This window comes from Hetaerina americana, unplaced genomic scaffold (genome assembly GCF_022747635.1).
Source record: "Hetaerina americana unplaced genomic scaffold, ioHetAmer1.1.p SCAF_1, whole genome shotgun sequence".
Lineage (NCBI taxonomy): Eukaryota > Metazoa > Arthropoda > Insecta > Odonata > Calopterygidae > Hetaerina > Hetaerina americana.
Window position 1 is genome coordinate 30,187,023 of NW_027286069.1, and position 19,101 is coordinate 30,206,123.

A 19,101-nucleotide genomic window follows, 5' to 3' on the forward strand; every position below is an offset into this window, starting at 1 on the left:
TTAAAACTATGAAAAGGATAATTATGTGCTGCATATTAGCTGCGATTTAAGTTATATTGATTTTGAAACATTAGTTTCTTTTTTCTTTAGCAGTCGGGGATTGATATTATTTTTTTCTATAAATTATGTCATATACTACCAATGGTTAGGAAAAATTAAAGTTCCATGTAGTATATCTCTTCCTTAAGGAACATATTTTGATTAAAAATGTTTCAATAAAGCATTATTATGTTATGCTATCTGCATGAAATGCTGATGTTATTGAAAGGAGAAGAAAACTGGGAACACTCTAAACCAAAGCTGCAACATGATAGGAATTACCAGAGCGAACTCAAATTTTAACAGAAAATTATCATCATAGAAAAGTGATTTCATGATTATAATTAAAGAAAAAATATCATATTTTTCAACTATCAGTTTAGAGGCCTTGTCTTTTTTTCTGTTCCTTCTGAGATATGTCGTATTTTGAGATCTCTTACAGTTTCATGGGTTTGGGTTGTTATAAAGTTTCGTTAAATGAAAATTTACATGCAAAGCTAAAAATCTCAATTATGGAGTTTTAGTAGACTGACCTTACCCTCTCAATGGTACTCTCTGACTAAACCTCTAAATTTTGTGCCAGTAGTTGACCAAAAGCAATGATCATGTGTCATGGAGGTAGACTTGAGAAATTTATTTCTGTCAAATTTTCATGGGATAGAAATCACAAATGCTTTTAACAGTAAGAAGATGAATTTTGGCTTGAAACTCCTTATAAGATTGGCTTGAAACACCTTGTGTTCCTTGTGAAAGATAGTGATATCATAATTGGGAAAGCAAGTCTATCCACAGCATAAAATATTACAGGTTAAATGAGGTTGGGAAAAAATGCTGCTGTTGAGGAAACAGCACATTTTTCAAGATTTTTGAACCATCATGAATCTAAAATTTATCTACATTTTCAACTGCCATTGAAAATTTAATTTTACTTTCAATCAAATATTTGCGGATGAGTTGTTCCATGGTGGCTATTTTACTAGTTCAAATCAGCAGTGGCCATGGTTGAAATTCTGGTGGTAGTGGTTTTTACCAGTGATATTCTAATCCCAACTTGGAGATCATTTGAAGTCTGTGGAAAAGTACGAGTCTTTCTTTTTAGTATGGATATTAAATACTTCCACGAAGTGAAGCCTGAAACAATAGAATATATCATTTGAAGTGTTTGTCCTTTCCCATTGAATGGGGAATCAAACTGTTGATCTATTAGTGCCTACATTTGGTTATGCATATGTGAATGTCAGGTTTATTTTTATTCTGGCATAATTCTAATTACGAATGTTTGATTCAGTGCAAATTGACTTGTCAGTTGATCGATTTTCATGACACTCGCATGTAATGATGAAATTGAAAGAATCCACAGTTTATCACTAGGAAATTTGTTTGAAGCTGATGTTTTGTATTAATAGGTGCTAATTTTATTGAAGTCAGAAGTCTCCCACAGGGTATTTCTAGAGGAAATGATAGCCAAGAAAGTGAAAACATATAGTGTTTTTGGATAGCTCAAGTACTTCCATTTACCTGCTGTTGTCTCTTCCCTCAGATGAAAAACTACAATTTTATACTTTTCTAAAAATAAGTCATTAATTAAATTTCTTCACCATTGAGATCATTAAACATTTATTATTAAACAACTATGGCACATTGGCTCTTTCTTTCTTGGACGAAACTATGATTTTGATTCCGCTACACCATATTAGAAGCACAAAAAATGCTAAAGTGGCTGGTGGTGAATGTGCAATTTAAGATTATTCATAGTGGCTCACTACTTTGCATTATTATCGCATGATTAAATCAAGTGAAAAAGGAGGAAGTTCAAAGAACACATTAAGTTGCAAAAGTAACTGTATTTATAAAGCTCATATGCAAAAGCCCTTATGTGTGCTAAAGACATAGAGGATGTTGGTGGTATCAGCGTTAGATTTGATACTTCCAAGTTAAAATCCCCACAGGAACTGTGTTCGAATGTTTATTAGTGGATAGTTAAAATTAACTTAAGCTAGTCATTTCCTTCCTTAGACATTTGAGTTTTTGCCAATTTGAATCGAATTTAATTATGGTATGAAGGTGAACTCCTCTGCCCATGAACTGCCAATTGATGTAATGGAATGTTTTTGTCCATCAGTCAGCCAAGTCATTGCATTCTTGATAATGCTAGTGCATAATTTATTGAATGGCTGAGAAGTTGGTCCTGATCAGTAGATTGAAACATTCCATTCCACAATGGAATACTCCAACCAAGTATTAATAAATCAGATTGTCATGTGCATTTGTAATCAATTTGTGTGGTATTTATTATCTGTCAATGAATCAAGAAACATGTTATCGGTGACTTTGTCATGCCTTTTTTTGTGATCTTTTTTTAGATCTCAGCAACAAGTTTTTTGGCTGCCATTTTTCATTGCATATTTCTGATCGGTGCTGAGTTGAGTGGTTTATGTAGGATGGTATGGCATATTCTGCCCCTTGGCCATAGTGTGAATTCCCCTCATTTATGTTAATATATGTGGGACCAGTATTTTGAAGTTTTCCATATTTTTTTGTTTTTAAACTTTTTATTCCGCACTTAACCATATTGTTGGCTGTTAAGGCAATAAATGGTGCTTAAAAAGATGATGCTTGGAATTTTTTAAATCACGCAATCTATTTATTAAGTCTTGTGTTACCTGACATAACAAGTAAGTATACAGGAGAATTGTAATTATTAAGAATGGCAAGGGAGAGAGAGAGAATGGGGTTTTACTGTGGGGCATTTTTAGTTGAATATTCATGTTGGTGCAAGTGTGTATGTAGCAGAATGCTGTGAAAGTGTTAGCTAATGTGTTACTTATGTGAAAGAAACATTGATTTAACAGTTTTGAAGATGTTTGATTAAGATGTGCATTAAGTCATCAGTGGGTCCTACCAGCATTGACTGTTCAAAAACAATGGGCATCATGGTGAGTAGAAATTGCATGATTCCAGATTTATTAAAATTTCATGTTTTGTTATTAAAAGAACTCAATAAAAATTAACAATTTTTTGTTCAATCCTAACACAATTGGGCTGCTTTAGTTCGGGGTGTCTTTTTGTTCACTTTCCATGCCATGTTTTGCTTACTTTTGAAGGGGATTCATAATGTTGTGTAAATTTTTTTTCTCATATTAAATTTTATTTTTTCTGAGGGATTAATCATTCATTTCTTGATATGATGGATGTTGATTGTTTATGAAATTTTCGTAATTGATATCACATGATACACCTGTAGCATTACATTTACTTTAATCATTTCCATAGTATGTCTTTGAACATAAAACTATATGTATACGAGGTCTGTCTGGAAAGTTTCCAGCCATGCAATAATTAAAAAAATGGCTACTTAGAGCAATGAGGCCTTAGTCCCCTTTGAAGTGCTCCCCTTGGGACCTCATACACTTATCCCAGTATCTCTTCCCCTTTTCAAAACACTTGGCAAAGTCCATTTTTGGAATGGTCATCAGCTGCCTCATCACATTCTTCTTAATCTCATCAACTCTTGGGAAGACTGGCATTTGCTTCCGGGTCATAACTGTAGACTCATGACTCGTCTCCAGTTATGACTTTGTTAGAAAACCTGGGTTATTGTTTGCAGCTTTCAGCAAGTCCCCTGAAACTGCAGCATGAAATACTTGATGTTGAGGGGATAAAAAAAAATTGATGAGGTAGCTGATGACCTTTCCAAAAAAGGCTTTGCAGATTGTTTTTAAAAGTGGAAGAGATGCTGGGATGTGTGTGGGGTCCCAAAGGGGACTAAGGCCTCTATTGTTCAAGGTAGGCTATTTTTCTCAAAATATTGCATTACAGGATACTTTCTGGACAAAACTCATTCATATGATTGCTACACATAGGAAAAATTGAGGTGAGCCACTTGTTGTGACAATTCAATAGAAATACCTGGCCATGAAATGTTGTCATAAGCATGTATAAAATTAAAGAAAGCATTGTGAAGTATAAAATTTGGAAGTCGGTAGGTAACTATACTATTGTGCTGTGTTGTAGAATTGATTAAATAAGTGCTATTAATGTATTATAACTTTAATTTAGTGAATTAATAGCCATGATAGTCGTCAACCTAGAGATGTGATATCACACAAGGCATACGCATACTTATCACACGTACATACTCCATGATTAATTACAATGAAAATGTCTAAATGTACCTAAATAATGGAAAGGGTCAAATAACTAGGCCTTGAAATTTTACACCATATCCGAGTCTGATGTTCCTTCTGGGTCCCTGGAAGAACCATGCTGTTTAATATTTCCATAATCAGCATGTAGTAAGAAGGTTGTTATGCACTGCGGGTGCATTTCCTCATGTTCTATACCAACCAGCTGACATTGGTATCAGTATATTCCACTGTGGTAACATGACCCAGGGCTTCAGTTCACTGAATATTGAAATGCAGATGCCAAGTCACTGCTTACAAGTTATCCCACATGTTTCTAATAAATTGGAACAATTCATTTTGCTGTGAACTGCTTTGCTTTTTGATCGATTTCTCAATTTAATGAAATGCCTACTTCCCTGTAGAATGTTCTACACTTAACCACTTGAAAAGGCAGCACCCAAACAGCACAGTAAGGCAATATTAGAATCTGCTGTATATTAGTATGCTAATTAGGTGCTTACATTTATTTCAACAACTGCTTGTCATAGTTTCAAATATTCTTATGTTATTAGATTGAGGAGTATCTGGAATCAAACTGATTACAACCTAGGGCAGTCATCCCAATTGTTGATTTAACAGCTGTGGTAACTTTCTACCAACTTATATGTAATGATAAAGTTTTTTCCTTTCTCATAGAATACAACAATATTATTCACTGATATTGCCCATTTCTTCCAGACTTGGTGGGAATTCATTTAAATAATTTGTTTGACTCTTGTAATATTTGCCATTATTCCATGCTGACATGAAGCTTTGTGATGGCGTAGTCTTAAAAAGAGATTATGAAGGTGAAACCAAATCTCAGGATTTTCCAAAGCTTTTCAGGACTTTTACTGGATCACTGGAGTGTAAGTCTCTACATATATAGCCTTGGTACACCTTGTTTAAGTGGCTACATGCCTGTGAACATCAGCTGTTTAGGTGCCTAAAAACTTGTGTAGGCACTTCTTCTTAGGCATAGATGCATAAAATTAAAGTTGGGAGCACATCAGATGCTAGTGTAGCATGAATCTGTCATATACAGACAGTGACGCTATGTATCATGCACTATATGGAGAGGGCAGGTTTGAAATTTTCTGAGGTTTTCATGCAGTGATACTTCATTTCAAATGCTGTACCCTATAAATATTTTAAAGTACCTCGGGTTATACCCTGGGGCTTGTGTCTACCCAGATATGAGGTTAAGTCCTGCCGAATGAGGTTGCTCCTGAGAAGTGGGAGCCAATTTTTATAGTGTATAAATGATTCTAAGGTAAGTCAATAAAATGGGCCTTGTTCAATTTAGTTGTTCTTGCTATTCACCATCAAGACCAAATGTTCAAGATAATGTGCCTGCTATATTGTGAGTGCTATTAGAATACTATTTCCATGCTGGTATAAAAAGATCTTCCTGTCCTAATTCATATACAGGAGGTTTGCAATGTATTTTAATGTCCCCTTAAGAATGCAAATTATGAATTCATTTTCAGGATTTTTTTCTTTTTCATGAAACAGACCAAACATCCTTGAGATCAGCTTGTTAAATTTTTGCAACCTAAGAAAGAAATTTTGACGTGGAATATAGCAGTTAGTAAATGGCATATTTGGCAACATCAACACATTTGTGGTTTTCAATGAGTTTAATAGTTTTCTAACTCAGAGTTTCTTTTAATATATTGGAATGCACCATTGCTTCCAACATCAACTCTAACAACGCCAGTCAGGCAAAGGTAGAGAGAGACCTTACTTTGATAAAGTAAACTAAATAAGGCAAGTATAAATACCAAGACTATATTTTGACTGACAGACTATATTTTATAGTAAGATCTGGTGCTTTCCTGGGGTATAGTTTTCTCGGATCCATGTGGAACCCCTTACCTGGTGGAAGACCCAAGAAAACTTCATGAAGACTATATTTTAGTCTGGAGAACATGCAAACTACAAGCATAGGCCACTGCTGACACATTTAGACGGTGGAAACTCCAGTTGCCAGGAATGTGCTCAGATAACATTCTGAACAGTATGAGTAAATTTTAAATATCATCAAGTTATATCCTGGCATATTGGATATCACGTGATATATATTTTAAATAATTACCTTGCTCATTTATTCAAGAAAAATGGATGCATCTTGAATATATTTCTTCTCTATTATAAAATTGAAAAGATATTTCTCGGCTCAAGATTACCCACATTGTCTAACAAATGTCCAGGCACCAGAAGTTCTTCTGCACAGTGGATGAGTTAATACTTTCTTGCTCTTTCTGTACTGCTTTCATGCTCAGGCTGTTTTAGCAGCATCCCCCACTTATCTGGCATAAACTGGAAATATGTAGACATTTTCTATTTCTCTCAATCAAATTTACTTTAAATCATGGTTTGTGTCTAAATAACTTGGCCTAAGAACGATGCCAATGGTGTTTCATCCATTTTACAAACAAATTGCTATAAAGAAAACTAAGGTGATTGCTTTGAGGTAGCTCACCCCTTAAAACAAATGTTCTCAGGTATACAGAGATTAGCTTTGGTACTTTCTAGACTCCTGGTGACAAAATTAGTCATCTGTTTTATTACTAAAGGAAACTTGGGTAGCCTTTTAGTCACACAGTACCTGTCCGCTGCATGAGAAAGATAATGTTGGGACTTGAAAGCTGAGAATAAACTGGACAGCCCCTACTAAGAATGAAGATTTGTCAGGCGAAAGGCTGAAGTGTCATGATCCAGAACATGACAGTGGGCTTATTGGTCTAGAGGGTGGCCACTAAATGGGGAAAAACCTTGGAATTACTGTTTCCTCCCAAAGATTTTTTTTAAACTCAGGTTTTTGATATTTGAAATTAGGTCATGATATGAGATTCAGGAATTTTCTCTGAGAAAGTGATCATTTTAACAGGGAGGTCAGTTTTTGGATAGTTGTGGGCCATCACATGTTCGAACCCAGAAAAAACTGAAACTATAGTAGGACTTAGGTTCATGCGAAGTGATAAGGGAAGCTCCAATCAAAAATATACTTTAAAAACCGATGGAGAGGAAAAAGGATGGCATGTTCATTGGGAACAAGAAACAAGTGGACTCCAAAGTCTGGGTCCAGTTGAGTTATCAGTGGTAAATGACATCTGTCATTCTTTAAAACATCTTTTATCAATGTCCAATCGTCTTCAATGGTGCTAAAAAGAAAGGGGTGTTATAATGTCAATTAAGAGGAACAGCAATAAATATCTGCTTCAAGTGGTGTTGGTATATCATAGGGGAAAATTACCAAAAAAGCACAGACTCAAAGACTGATGCAGACAAAATAGTAAATGAGAAGTAATAATATTTTTTAAACGCAATAGTTGGTAGGGTGTTCATGTCATTGATTGTGTTAACAACTAAAAATAGGTTTTGTAGACTGTTTGGCTCTGCAATCTATGAAGAACACAATGAGTCCCATTGCACACCTCTAGCATTGTGAGGTGGCTAATTGTCCTTACCACCTGAGTAAAATTCTAAGTCATAATTTGAACAAAATGCCCAATGAAGATTTCTGCAACTTGGCTACAATTATTGTGGAAAAAAAATTGTAAGCCCATGAATTGCTGAAGTAGTACTATGTGTTATCGATAAGAGGATAGCAAAGGATTACTTAGTGGATGAGTATGGGTTCAGAAAGGGGAGAGACGTATGGTTATAAAAATGATGAGGTAACTAATACAGGCGCATAGAATACAATCAAGATGTATGTTTGTTTCAAAGATTTCAAGAAGGTATTCAATAGGGTGAATTTGGAAAAACTAATGAATGTATTGGAGGAAATAAAGATTAGATTGGAGGGATAGGACTAATCTGCAACCTGAACATGCCTCAGTCTGCTAAGGGGTGATTGGGGGATGGAGAGTCTTGATGGGCAGTGTTAGGAAGAGCAGTAATAAATTGTTGACCATCATAACCTGTGTGGTTCAACACATATGTGGAGGAAATAATTAAAGAGGTATGGAAAGAATGAGATAGGAATGAAAGTCTGCGGGGAATTCATAAAATCAGTTAGATTTGCTGATTATCAAGATTTAGTTAGTCACGCAAAGGGTTGCAAGCATTCAGTGTGATTGATAGGGGATGAGAACAAATTTAAATGAAACATGGATTATGCTATGTTCTTGAAAGAGAGAGGCTAAGTTAAATATTAAAATAAGAGGGCAAAAACAACAGGTGGAATAGTTTACGTTTCTAGGAATTGTTTTGGACCAAAATGCTCAAAAAGTAGTAAGGACATATGGGAAAAAATTGTGTTAGGCAAAGAAGCTTTCACAAGGAGGAGAGGATTTCAAGAAAAGACTTGTTAAAACTTTGATATGGAGCATAGTTCTGTATGGCATGGAAACATGATCAGTGCTGCATGATGATAGGCATAGATTAGAGGCTTTTGAAATGTGTGTGGAGAATTTGAGGTGGATGGAAAGGAAAACAAATGAAATGCGAAGTATGGTGAGGCAGGAGAGGAGATTGTTGAGAGAAATCATAAGGAGATGGGAAAAATGAATACAAAGCATATTCATTGGCATTGGGATGTTGAAGACTGCGATAGAGAAGACAACATTTTGCAAAGGAGGAAGTGCAGGAATTTGATAGAGAATGCTGGGCAGAATGAAGGGAGGAAGTAAGTTTTTGGATTTAAGGGTTTTATTTTTAAGTAGGATGCGGGGTTTTGTTTTGTTAGGAGAGAGGGTAGCTTTTATCCATCCAAAACTTACCTTTACGAATAGATTACCGATAATGATAGCAATAATAACTTGCCAGAGTTTTTAGAATAATTTAATATTATTATCTTAATTTATCCACATAACATTACATAGCACCTTTGTAATGCCCTCATATGGAATGCATTTAGATCGTGCAAGTCTACGTTTTGGAAAATGCATCAATCTAAAAGTTTTTTAAATTGCATTCTTTTTATGAATCATTGTATTTTTAATGATTTAGTGCTTTTCATTTGAAAAATAACTTGAGTATACTATGTTAATGTTGCATCCACCAAACTGAATGTAGTTAATGTTTCTGGTATTTAATTGCTTCTTGGTCTTTGGGTATCCAGTGTATGTTTTATCATAGTCCAAAACACCTCTAAAAATTTGTGCAATTAAAAATAAAATGTTTCCACTATTAGCTTAAGGAAAAATTAAGTTTATATGCGTCATCAACAAAGAAATAGAACAATTTTTTTAGACAGTAATGGGTTGAAACATTGCTACAAGGATTTTTAAGTGGGTAAAGAGGAAAAATATAGAAGTAGTGATTCAAAGAGGAGAATGGCTTGGTGCTGACTTTGTGATTGAGGATCACAGTGAATCTACCAAATCTTAATATATGGTAAAATTCGGCACAATAATATAATTACATCCTTGTTCTAGATGATACTCAATCATGTGACCTTTACATGAGTAATACAATGCCAACCATACTAATATGCTTACCTATGGCATAATTCATTAGAAGAGTGCTCAAATATTATGGAAAAATACCTAAAAATGAATTCATGCAGCAAAGCAGAATCATTTGGTTATGTTTATCATTGCATGTGCATATAATTAACTTCATAAAAAGGCTAAGTTCTTGTGGTATATAAAATAAATAATTTTAGAGAACACTTAAGTGATTCTTTAGTGCAGTGTAAATGCAAAAAGTGAGAATAACCCATGGTTCACTTTTATAATAACAATATGCTCCTCTGCCTTCGGTAGATCCATCTTTTGACAAGTTTTAACTGGACTCCCCCTATTTTTATCTTGGGCCTCTTGGATCTTTATTTGAGCCCAAATTGTGGTATCTGTTAACATTCTTATCTTCCATTCTCTCTTCCCTTAATTTATCCTTAGCTGAATAGTCTCTGCAACAAATATCCCAACCAAGAGGTTTCCTCAAAAACTTATTCTCCTTAATTCATTCTAACCTTTTCAGTCCATTTCAATTTGTGTTCATCTATATCGTCTCATTTCAAAACTTTCCTAATAAAGATTCAATAAATAATACTTTTTGACCTGGAGTCATCCTAAGGTACAAGACCTTAACCTTGCAGTCTTGTGGCTGTAGATGATGTTGTGCTTATGGGTCAGATTTGGTGTTTTCTGGGTGCATATATGGTTGTAAAGTCTCTTTCACAGCAGTTACCTACTGGGTCAGGTTGTCTGCTTTCAATGCTTTGATGATGGAGTTAGCCTCTAAAACTTCATAATTATCCACTGGGAAAACACCAAATCTTACAATGGCAGAGTTTACTAAAATTTTTATTTTGTGGAAGTGTTTGTTTGTTCCGTCATCTCTTCTCTCTTTTTAAGATTCAATTACTGTGCATTTTTATGGTCAGGATTTATTTCACCAAAATATTTAAATATTAAAACAATTTTCATATGAAAAATTCTTCTCTATGCCACATGAATTTCCCTCACTTTTCTCCCCAGTGCTTGTCGGACAGTTATTTTTTCTTTATTTATTGATGCAACATTATTTGCATTTCAAAAATAGTAGGCAGGGGTACAATTTTTTGTCAATGTTAACTTGCTATTTTCGCTGATTAATTACTGATATTATGCATACTGCATGAAACCAGGTTGGTTGTCACTAACACAGGAAAAGTTTGTATTCTTATATCATGCTCATTGTGATTATTTTGAAAGACAATATTAAACTCCTTAGAATGGCATAATTTATTTAAGAAGATTCAATTTTCCATTTTTGTAGAAGACATTCCATTATGTGGAAGCCCTTCTTCAGTTGAGGTAAGTACTCAACTTAGATGAATACCTATATTACTTATATGCCCCTTTAAAAATGGATAGGGATAAGCAAATCATCTGGTTGCAGCAAGTTTATTAATTCAACTTAAAAAATTTAATTTTTACAGTTGCCATTGACCTAATTGTTCAACATATCCAAGATCTGCTGGGAAACTGTGGTAGTAGACGTGCATCTATAGCATCTATTGTCACTGGGAGACAAATGGAAAGACCCGAGGAAGCAAATGAAACACCTCCATTATCTCCAATCCACAGCAACCGTTGTCCACATTAAGGCTTTATGCACTAATGTGACTACCAGTATCGATTATAGGATCCTGAATTTATTACTTATCTAGAGTGGTTTTGACAATTAATGATCCAACCACTCGCTATGAGGCTAACATTATAGATGGCCGAGTAGGAAGAAATATTTGTATCATAGATTAATGCTTCATTTACAGCAAAAAAATATTTTTGAGAGATTCTAAATTATATTTTTATTGATTTTGTCCATAATAATACTTCGGTACAATTTTACGTCAGTCATTTCCTTACTTGAAAAGAAGTTAAAACATGTCATAAAATATATATTCTTACTCCTTGGCATCATTAATACCTGCTTTCTTAAATTCTATGCTGCACAAATGTTGATATGAGAGCCAAATATTCATAAGATTTTCAAAGGTACATTTGGCCTAAAATAATGATTATTCAGGGAGTCTATTTCTTGGTGGGACAAAGGAACTTGTTCAAATGTATATGATATTGTGATTAAATATGCAATAAGCTAGGCAAAGTCGCCATGCAAAATTTACCCTGGCATCAGACATTATTAAAAGAATCGTAAACAAATCTCAGTATGAACTGGCGCTGCCAAAAATAAGTTTGTTTTTATAACATTTGAAGTAATAAAAACTGGAAAAATTCAAGTTGAGTTGTGCAAAATTCAATTAATACTAAGATGAATTTTGCTGAACTTTTAATTATGTTATCGGCAACATCCTTGAAGACTAATGCCAAGTAAATTGAGTTTTATTGGCACTTTTTGATACGTCTTTGTGCTGTTAAATGAATTTTTATGGTAATTGTATGATATATTGTGCTAAAAATCAACTTGTAAATTGGTTGTTTTGCATGCAGTTCCAGATGCCAGCCTGAAGTCAATTTTCCATTTCCAACTGTATGAAAGGTATTATTTTAAAATTAACTTAAAAATGAAATGGTTGATGTGCTGAATTGATTGCTTGATTGGGTAAATTGCCTACTTATAAACTCAACATTATAAATGGTGAACATGAATGTTGTCAAATGGTATGCATTATGATTTTGTGCCCATTATGCATTGGGCTTCCGCATTTAATGATTAATTATTTTAAATTTTCCTAGTTTCCATTAAATTGTGTTTTTTTAGTTACCATAGTCACTCAAATTTCAAAAAATCTAAAATCAATAATACCAGGAATCCCAATGACATAAATGCAACAATTTGAGGCCTCTCAAAAATACAATAGTAGCCAAAAGTCCTCTTTGTTAATGCTCTAAAATGAATAGTAAGAGTGTGCTAGACTAGATTTTTGTCTCATTTCATTTAAAATGTCTACTTTAAGTATATTTTAAGGTTTAAAAGTAAAGGATTCAAATAGTCACACATTGATACATAGATTATTAACTTTTTTCTGCTCACCATCACATCAGGATTTAAGTTGAAAGCAGGTGTTTCAACGAAAAACATCAAATGCTGAATATGGTTGTAGAATTTTCCATCTTCACAGAGTTATAAATTACTGTTTGAGAGCAATGAATGTAGCAGATCAGGTTTCACATTAAGTGATGAGATATTACATCTTAAAAATAGTTGACAGGTCTCAATGCATCAAAATTGAGCTATCTGAGAAAATAATTGTTCACTGTAATCCAATTCAGTATAAAATAATCCTGATTTAAAAAGGGAACAAGAAATTGCATTTTAGTTTTCACTATTTCATTTATATTCAGATAAAAATTAAGTGGAGTATAGAGATAAAATGAAAAGAATCTGAAGGTTTCATTTCTAATTCTGGTTCTACAATTGAAAAATGTTTGATACTTAAAATTTCAATGCTAGATTATTTTTTTGATAAGCATCCTTTATATTTTGATATTCAGAATTGTATAGATTAACCAATAAAAATATTTTAAGTCAAGGATTAAAATTTCAACTAATAAACAGTATCACTAATAGTCATTAGTACAAATAAATTACTATTAGTCTTGTAAGTAGATGTTCCACAGCTCGTATATACCTCATACAGGAATGTATATTACGTATGTCTCACTTCATTATTAGACATGAGATATTGATCCCTTTGCCATTACTGAACTACGTAATATGATTATGAAAATAGATCATTTTGTGTGAAGATAATATATACTTGTTGATAACTATGACTTTATATCACAGTTTAAATTTCTTCAGCGAGTAAACTTTATCCCAGTTACAATTAAGATCTATATTTTTTGTTCAGTTTGAAGCGTAGAATTGTGAATAAAAGATTTACATAATGTAACTCCCTGCAATTATGTATTGGTTGTAAATATGTAGTGCCACTAGCACTTTCTTTAATAAAGTCTTTTGATAAATAAACAAAATGGCATATTTTACCTCCATCATTTCATAAAATATTGGGTTGAGAGGAAAAAAAAACTACCTAAAGCCAGTTCAAAATAAAATAAAAGTTTTAGATGAATGTCTAGGAATGGTACACGTGGGTACAAATTATGCTCTTTATTTTTTCCAAATTTACAAAAATAATTTTCTTTCCAAAATGTTGTCCATTCCACTGCTATGGATTATTTACATGTGTTTGGGGAAGATTGATCCAGGCCAATCACGCATCCATCTCGGTGAAATTTTTGACTATCCAACCAAATCAAATTTTCTAAGCAAAGTATAACACACATACGTGGTGCATTGTTTTCACCTAATGATTGTGCTTTTAAAATAATTTATCTGTTACAAAAACAATCATACTTGGTAATGGAGACTCAGAATTTGGAAAAAAAATCAGGGTCCAAGGTATGACCTTAGCATATGAAGTACTACCTATTATTGGGCCCTCACATTCTTAAAAGAATATTTAAATTTGGAATATGAATGTGCTATGGAACAGTCTATCTCCCTAAAGAAAGTTTAACACTTCTCGTAATACATTCGGTATGGCCTGCTACTACAATTCAATTGAAATATTGTTGATTAACTGATAGTGGCACTATTCCACTGGATAAAATTTATTTTATGACCGGGCTTCGATGCATGGGGGGGAGGAAAGAAGGGTAATTTTTGCAAAGGATAGCAAAATACAGTTTCGGCCTTATTTAAAACAGTACAAAGAGTCTTTAAGTTTCAATTGGGTGACTGGCAGCAGACACAAATAACCCATTGGCAGCCGGCAAGATGCCAGCAGGTGGACCAAGGCAGCATACTGGCATCGTCCTGGTTGCCGATGGGTTATTTATGAATGCTGCCATTCACCCAAGTGGAACTTACATTTATGTACTGTACTGTTTTAAATAAGGTCGAAACCCTGTTTTTCGCTATCCTTCGCTAACCTTTCCCTTCTTTCCTCCCCCCATACATCGAAACACGGTCATAAAATAAATTTTATCCAGTGGAATAGTGCCACTTAAGCTAAGAATTAAAAAATATACATACCCCGATGTATTTAGGTATTTAATAGACATGTTGTAAATAGATAAAAACTTAGGATAAGATGATGATTACATTGCCATTAAGGCAGGGTGACATAATTCTAAAACTGTATCACAAATAGGTGAATATAAAACCTTAGAGATAAAAAATCTTACTTCAAAGTACACAAAATCATATACTCAATCAAATGTAAAATTATTCACATCAACGAAGAGGAGGTCAGATGTTTGCTGCTGTACAATTCCTTGGTATAGTAAAGATGCTTGAGGAAAGTATCCTTCTGTTGCTTAGTCTAGTAGATCTAAACTTGTGATACAACTTAATTCATTCATCCACATGCTCAGCAACTCTTTAGGACACAACCTCCTTCACATTGCAACAAAGTCATCTCTCTGCAAAAACAATAATCACAGAATTATTATAATGTAAAATATATGGATATTTTAATATCAAAATATATTCTAGCATTTCTATCTTACATAAAATCATTATTCCACATTTGATAAACAACAGAGAAAGTCATGCACCAGCCAGATTGGTTTTTATTGGCAACAAAAGATAATCACTCACGAACAAGTGATAGGTAATTGGCTGATGTGTATATTGGTAGATATTTTAAGTGTTTTTATTCATCTAGCATTTATATTATTGCCACCAAGTCCACAAAAAGGGTAATGATTATGGGCATGATATACTGGTTACTACCAATGCTAGTGCCTCAAATTCAATAATTTCCAAAACAACAATGTTGGTTACACAGGGGAGAAGGGGAGACAAAAAAGCAAACAAATGGTGATTAATATACGATGAATTGATAAGCTAATACAGTCAAACATTTAAGCCAAATAAGGTTCCCATACAAATAATGCTGAAATGGCATTGTACCCAATAAGTGTTTGATTATTATGATTAAAGAGGAGAAGGGTTATAATGTAAACAATCATATGGACATAGGGGAATAAGAGAAGGATACCAGTTATGAACAGAAGAAAAGAGTGAACACTGCCTACTTTATGCCCTTATCATTCCTTTCCTCACAGCAAAATTACAAGAATGTGAAGAGATAAAACACATGGAAGGAGGCAAACAAATATAAAGATGTTTACCATATCATTGTACTCCATGACATGCTTCCTAATTGCTGAGGTGTCCACCCAGGTTACAAAGTCCTCCAAATTCCTGAAATGAGAACAGAGAATGAATTTACATGATTATATAATATATATAATTCCAGATTGCTATTAACAATAAATATCTGAGAACATATGATTGGGCAGAGCTTTACAAAATATGCAAATACTTTATAGAGAAAAAGAAAGTCAAAAGAAATGATTGCTTTATTTTGGGTTTTAAAACATCACAAAATATACAGGTCAGCACAAAACATATACTTCGTAGCAGTGGGATATGATCATTGGTGAGTGGGCTATCAGTGTGTGCCCAGATATCTGGCAAGTGGACTGTTTCAATGGAGCTCATAATATAAAGTCATGGCATCTACCAAGGTTTAACCCCTTAATGCATCTCTCGACCTGACTGCCACTCAAGTTTAGAAGCAGAATGTTACATGAGGGTTATTTTTTAAAGTTAGGCCCATTTAATCATAAAAAAACTTTTTGTTGGAAAAATTAATTTTGCTGGTTTTAGTTGCCTATTAACCTAATGCACTCTTCTACATAATCAGTATTCACTTCTAAGCACTTTTCATAATGCTACACCCGCTAACTTAATCGCTCAGCATAGAAGTTTGCCACCCAGGAATTGCATCAGTTGGCAATGAAGGTCCATTGTTTCCCATCATCTTTAAACCATAGTCCATCAAGCTACTCTTTCAAGTACAGGAAGAGGAAATAGTCGCTAGGTATAAGGTACAGTCATCTCTATCTTGTCAATAGAGGCCCAAAAACACTCATTCCCTCAACATTCTTGTTTCTGTAGGTAAGCATTTTTGGCAGACACATTGACAAATTTGCGACAAGAGAGCTTTACCATAACAATGCAACCAGTGTGTGAGTTGTTTAGTGAAATTTTCAAAACTGGCAATTACAATACTTAAAAACTAAATTATTATATTATATTATCATGTGTGTACCTAGGATAAAATGACAAATATACATTGATTACACAGTGGATAATATTTATTTAAATTTTGTGGAATTTACCTTGATACTAAAAAGGCTGGATCCTTGATAATTTCAGGGCCCACTCGAACATGACCTTGCTGTACAAGTTTGGTGGCCATTCCCATTGTTTGGGCCATATGTGATTTAACCACCACAAATGGAAGACGCCTCCGACAAAAACTTGATGCTGTCACTTTATCACACAATGATAAATCTCTCTTATTTGGAATAAGACCTAAAATATACCTGAAATGAAAAATATTGATTATTGAACAATTTAAATTTTTCACTTGAAACATTAACCCAAGTGATTTCAAAGAGTAAACATTATTTTATTATTCCTCAACATGGGAGTATTCATCCATGCATGAAAAGATATAATTTCAAGTGTAAATTTGTTGAAACTGCTATATAATTTTAGAGGCCCAGAACAATTTTTAATTTCACTTTTAATACTTTCTTCTCCATGATCTTGGTTTCATTGCATCGTAGCGTCTACTTTCTCCCTGGGTACGCATATTTAGTGGTGAGGTAGGGAAGGATGTATGGAAGGGGGTTTAGGAAGAGGGAATTGGGGAGGATGGAAGGGGTAGGGAGAGAAGAGATGATAGAAGCAGTATCGTGTCATGCATTGCCAGATGAGGGAGCATATGGCTGAAGTAAGTACCAGTGGGGAAACACAGGTTTGTTGGACGGTGGGGAGAAGATGGGTGGAGGGAGGGACTTGTTTCATTGGGAACTGTGTGGGTCTTAACAAAGTGATATTGGGAGAGGGTGGGGGAAGTTGATCAGGCAATTATGGTTTCAGAAGGTGAGGATATTGCATGTTACCTCCATTGAGCATTTTACAATTATCAGAGTAAACAAATAGAAGATTTCAAACTATGATTAGACATACAATACTAATATTTTCATCTCATGGTGTGGTATTCTTGGGACAAATTCACTCCATTGATTTTTGCTTTTGAACATTTCTGAGTGGTCCAAAAAAACCCCTTCTGAGGAAAAATGTCAACGCAATCTAATTCCCTATTGCCAAAATACAAGGTAATAGTAGCTTTATACAACAAATGGAAGTAATAAAAGATTTTACATCATTCTAAAGACAACTTATAAATACTAAAAAAAGGGCGGTGGGTATAAACTCTTAAATGACAACTTTAGTTCGGTGTACATGGGGAAAAGTCAAGACAATTTTGAGAAAGAATAAGGAACATTTAATACGTCATTGAAACAAGTCAATTTGCTTGAACGATACCCTTATATACTAGTTTGCAATATTACTACCAGTATGTAGTGAAATCGGGAAGAAAAACGTTCACTATGGTTTTCAGTCGCTACACAGGGTCAACAATATGAAAGAAACATGGCACCCTCACATCGTCCCACCATCGTCTGTGATACCCCTTGAACCCCTCTGACAACTTTAAATATTTAAAGAAAAGAAATATTTTATACGTCATTTCTCAAACATACACCACCAACATTTTACATCTAAGCCACAGGTAGTTACAGAGATGGCGGAAATGCTGGAAGAGTGACTAGACATCTGAAAGCGTTGAGTCAGTTTATAATTTGGTGATTGCTTTCGTGACTTCTACACACAAGCTGAACACTTGTACATAATTATTTTAAGAACTAAGTTTTAAGTGTGCAACAAATAACCAAAACCTTAAATGGCAACCGTAAATAAGTTTCAAAGTTAGTATTCTTTGACAAAATTCTACACCACTTGGCGGCCGGAATGCCTCGGTGAACGTGATTGTGGAAATATTTGGAAATGCGCAAATTAACTAAGTATCCGAGTATAGGACTATGTCCTGGATTCACAACATTTAGGATCTCCAATAATCCTACATTAAACCAACTACTTACAACTTTTCTAACATTTGACCACCTGAGTCCACTCGAAATGGATCATTTGGATCCAAATCCTTGATTCTCCTTGCCAACTCCCTTATTTGTCGGGAAAGCTTGTTATACCTAAAACAAGGAAATAATTTACCAAAATATTTCGACCTGTTCAATCAATATGTGGCACTTCCGTGGATTAACTTACTTTGTGTAATCTTCTCTTTTCTGAATATAATACTTCTTCATAATTTTTACTTCATGCAGATTGTTATCAACCTCCCATGAAATAAAATCTACTTTCTTCAAGAGCTTTTGCTCATGAAATTTTAACTTTCTAACCATCTTGAGCTTTTCGGTGTATTTTCAAAACCTATTTAATTGCACTCACCTCACGAGTACTTACTCAACGGTATCAGCCATACATGCGAGCACCCACATGTCTGCATGAAACCGACTTGACAGTAGCGAATATTACGCTT

The 19,101-nt window shown here is 34.1% G+C and overlaps 2 protein-coding genes across 2 annotated transcripts in view; one reads left to right on the top strand and one right to left on the bottom strand.

The window, feature by feature from the left end:
- Positions 1-13,457, top strand: part of Uck (Uridine-cytidine kinase) — a 34,382-nt gene extending 20,925 nt beyond the window's left edge. Inside the window, exon 7 of the mRNA XM_071587680.1 lies at positions 11,083-13,457. Coding sequence (XP_071443781.1) covers positions 11,083-11,249 — 167 coding nt within the window. The 3' untranslated portion in view covers positions 11,250-13,457. The remainder of the gene's footprint in view (positions 1-11,082) is intronic.
- A 90-nt stretch (positions 13,458-13,547) lies between these two features.
- LOC139690308 (U3 small nucleolar ribonucleoprotein protein IMP3) lies at positions 13,548-19,071 on the bottom strand. Its single transcript, XM_071587691.1, has 5 exons — positions 18,828-19,071; positions 18,644-18,751; positions 16,808-17,014; positions 15,752-15,824; positions 13,548-15,037 (listed from the first exon to the last, which is right to left on the bottom strand). Exons 1-5 carry the CDS (start codon positions 18,962-18,964, stop codon positions 15,014-15,016), a joined length of 549 nt encoding a protein of 182 aa, XP_071443792.1. The 5' UTR covers positions 18,965-19,071; the 3' UTR covers positions 13,548-15,013.
- Between the last annotated feature and the right edge of the window lie 30 nt (positions 19,072-19,101).